Source organism: Solanum verrucosum, unplaced genomic scaffold (genome assembly GCF_900185275.1).
Source record: "Solanum verrucosum unplaced genomic scaffold, falcon-dt-bn FXZP01001278.1, whole genome shotgun sequence".
NCBI lineage: Eukaryota > Viridiplantae > Streptophyta > Magnoliopsida > Solanales > Solanaceae > Solanum > Solanum verrucosum.
In genome coordinates this window covers 846,929-851,186 of record NW_026020317.1, presented here as the reverse complement: position 1 = coordinate 851,186, position 4,258 = coordinate 846,929, and the positions used below count along the sequence as shown (strand labels likewise).

General features: G+C 31.4%; 1 protein-coding gene across 1 annotated transcript; it reads left to right on the top strand.

Annotated features, from left to right (window-relative positions):
* Positions 1-3,289: 3,289 nt before the first annotated feature.
* On the top strand, positions 3,290-4,033 carry LOC125835333 (protein DELAY OF GERMINATION 1-like). Its single transcript, XM_049514452.1, has one exon. The coding sequence runs from the start codon at positions 3,290-3,292 to the stop codon at positions 4,031-4,033; it is 744 nt and encodes a 247-aa protein (XP_049370409.1).
* Positions 4,034-4,258: the final 225 nt, after the last annotated feature.

Below are 4,258 nucleotides of genomic sequence, written 5' to 3'. Positions count from 1 at the left end.
TTGTTAGTAGCTCTGTACCAGTGACTTCCAGGCTCTGGGAGGAATCTTTATTTGTATATATGTTTTTGGGTTGCTTCTACCTATTTATATTGTTATCTTAAATTTTGCCTACTCTTGTTTAAATTCTACCCTCATACCCATTACTTGTTGTTCCGGGTTGGCTTACCTACTGGTGGGTTATAGTAGGTGTCATCATGACTTGGGAGATCAGGTCGTGCCATAAGATTACAGATAATAATCAATAAATTAAATTACTGACGAATTTAATTCAATGATTACTTTTCTTTAGAGCACTACTTAACTTGTTTTATGTGTCGGATTAATAAATCAACTAACTTATTATTTCACCAATATATATTATTATCATCCAATCTACCAGACATTGACTCATCTCAGAATCTCACATTTTAATAAATCAAAACGATAATTAATATATACAGATCATAATAGTTATATCAGAATAAAGAATATAAGTACATTTAATATTTTAGAGAATATGCTTTTGTCAGTCAGTCTAAAACAACTATCTCTACTTGGTCCCGTTCAATACATACAAAATGCACTAGCACAAGAAGTTGAAACTATACAGTTCCCATAATCAAGATAAATTATATATAGTCTTGTGCTACAATCGTACCGATGACATGTCCAATTTCCATCCTAAATTGTGAACAAAAAACTTTATATTTATAAGAACCGATGATTTAATCATCTGTGTATAAACTAAAACTATATACACTAAATCATCTACTATATAAGTAAACAGACATCATAAATGAATATATGATCTATTAAAACTGAATAAATAACTATTCTATAATAAATACTATATCTAAACATATGATTAATAGTATGTATCCCAACAAACAAACAACCTAGAATTAAATTCAAACTCAAACAACCTAAAATTTCTAAGTATGAACTTCTCGATTTCAAAACTCCCAAAAAATAAGAAGAAAAAGAAGAAGATCTTGATTTTATTTTGAAATTCCCTGATAGTTCAATTTTTCTCTTCATCAGTTCATCGAATTTTGTGAAATCTTAGTAAAAGTTAAACCAAAATGATAATTTATTGTAAGATATGAATTATACTGGCTTAGGTATTCCTTGAAGAAAAATTCATTTTCACAAAAAAAAAAAAAAAAAATGGCGGAGAAGAAAAGGAAGGAAATGAAATATGAAGTGGGGGGAACAAAGTATTATTTGGGTTAAATGGAAAAGATATTTTATGGGTGGATCAAAAGCGAATTCGGTAATGACGCAAATTTAAATAGTTTAAATTAATAATAAGATAATCAATAAATAAGCAACACGTCATAGATAAAGTTGAATTAAATTTGAGGCATTAGAAATAATCATATTCCTTATTGAGCCAAAAGATTGAAATTGAGATTATAGATTTATTGGAAGGCATCAAGTCTAGTAAATTGAAGAGAGAATAGAGAAACAAACAAACGTAAATGCATTTCAAATCACGTGATGTGCTGGATTTTACTGCATGAAATGGCAGGATACACGTACTAAAGTTAAAAGGGTGCGTGGTATATTATTGTGCAACTTGTTTTTTATTTTATTTTTACTTTTATAAATTATTTAAGAGAGTATTATTCTGAATAAAATACTTGAAAAATTTTACTAGACAAATATACGAAGATTGAAAGTCAAATATTTGTTTTCATACTGAAACATCCTTAAATACCTCGTCTAATCATTTTTATTTTTTTTTATTTTCCATTCGGTGTTCGAAGCCCACATTGGAGCTCCGATTAAATTCGAATCGTGTTCTGCAGGGCCCATTCGGGAGTGACGCTCCCAACAAAAAAATTTCCATACCCAGGGCTCGAACTCGAAACCTCTGATTAAGGGTGAAACACTTCCACCAGTGCACCACAACCCATGTTGGTCGTCTAATCATTTTAGTTACTTCGAGAAACTGCTTTGTAAGCTACTATATTATTTTCAAAAGCCGCTCTCTATAAAACTGTAGTATAAGATACCTGAAAGGTATTTTAAAGAAAGTTAGTATTTGCAAAGTTATGTATAAGGCGTATTTAATTATAAGTTAATTACTTCAAAAAGCTACTCGCAAGAAGTTATACTATAAGCAATTTTGATGAAACTACTTGCAAAGTTACTTAATTATAAAGTGTTGTGTAGAAGCTACTTACAACTTCGACAAGTATCTTTATAATTAAATTACTCTAAATGTCTGTTTGTAATTAAATTATTATAAGATATTTGTAAGCTGCTATGACTTTCTGAATTAGAGTATATACTCCCTCTGTCTCTAATTACTTGTTCGCTTTTAAATTGGCATACCTATTAAGAAAATAATTATTGACATAGTAAATTTACCATTTTATCCTTATTAATTATGAAATTGATGAATTAAAAACTTCAAATTTTTAAGAAATTTTACATTTTTAAAGTAATTAATTGAGGACATGTAAAATAGATAAAAATATTTTATCCTTTCTTAATTTATCAAAATGAATAAAATAATTAAAAATAACTAAAAAATAAAAAATAGACAAAGTAATTAGTTACAGAGTATTACAAAGGTTGGCCTTACTCTGCAGACCAATCAATTCCCGGAGCTCGCCGACTTTTATATTTTTGTTTGTGTTAGACACATAAGTTCATCACTTGCAATTTTTAATTTACAAAATGAAATATGATAGTCATCTACACCCACCACTCACCACCATCACTCTTTTTTTTTAAAAAAAATCATCTTAAATTAATTTTTTAATTAAATAATTTATAATTGTATAAAATTTATAAAAAAATTAATTAAAAATTTATATCTTATCAAATAATATCGCATGAATTAAAACGACGGATGGAGTAGTAGTATCAACCTCATTCACTTGATTTGAGGCAAGAAATATTTTTCCCTTGAACTCATGAGTTTTGTCATAGAAATGTGTCAAGACTATTTGTTGCTCCCTTCGTCCCATAATACTCATGTTACCATTATCCAAAGTCAGTTTAATTAATTTGTAAATTGAAACTAATTTAATTTAAATGACTTAGAGGAAAAGTCATGAATATATATGACTTATTTTAAAGTCTAACCAAACACTTTCACATTAATTAATTAAGATGAGGGTGGGGCTATTCGGTTGTTTTTGTCCTCCTCTCAATATCGGATTTACATGATGTACCTCCCTCCCCCCCCCCCCCCCCCCCGCGGCGGTTCTCAGATCATTCAGCCTTATATATAAAAAAAATATATATATATATACGATACCACATATGTGAAGCAATTTATTAAAAGAAGAAGAAAATGGCAAGTGATTCAAAAAAAAGTGATCGTGAGGAACAAGAGTGTGCATGGAAGAGTCTTCAACACGAAGAACTAACCGAACTGGAAGATGCTGCAGCTCAAGTCAAAGACTGTGAAAAAGATGAAGAAAAACTGACACAACTGATAGAAAAAATCATACAACATTTTCAAGAGAACTCTGACAAGCGTATCCGTCTAGCCCGAAAAGACGTGTCCCCATTCTTCGCACCCGCCACGTGCTCCCCGTTAGAGAATTCGGTCCTATGGATCGCTGGCTGCAGACCTTCTTCTTTTATTAGACTCATTTATGCACTCTGTGGATTCGAAGAGGAGGTCCAAGGAACTGATCGGTGCCTTGAAGGGATGGCAACCAAGGATCTCAGCAAACTATCTGGGGAACAGTTGAGCATGATAAACGAGTTGCAAGGCAATATTATTCGGGAAGAGAGGAGGATATCGGGTAAATTGGCTAGTTTACAAGAGGAAATAGTGGACCAACCGCTTGTGGGGAAGATGAAGAAAGAAGGACATGGTTGTGATAAAGCGGATGAAGCTTTGGATGATCATAGTGGACACATGGCCGATGTTATTGAAGAAGCTGATAAATTGAGGATGAAAACGTTGAAGGAAATTGTGAAAATACTTGAACCGGTTCAGGCCGTCGAGTACTTAGCAGCAGCTAAGAAGATTAGGTTTTGTGTGCAACAATGGGGAGAGAAGAGGGATCAGCAGCACAAGGAGTAGTAGTATTTTATAACTTGTACTTTTTTCTTCTTTATTTTTTATAATAAATGGGAAAGGGGAAGAAATATTATGTTGCTTTTTATAGTAGTACTAAGTTTTGATAATTATTTTTTCTCGTTTGATGCCTGAATTTGGTTTTGCTTGTATCAGTTCGTTTTATTTCTTCATCTGTCGTTGTAATTGGGATAAAGACAACTTCTATTCAATTACAAAAGTTTTCACCTG

What these genes read in the sequence shown, in the direction of transcription:
- LOC125835333 (XM_049514452.1), top strand. Translation starts at nt 3,290, where the DNA reads ATGGCAAGTGATTCAAAAAAAAGTGATCGTGAGGAACAAGAGTGTGCA.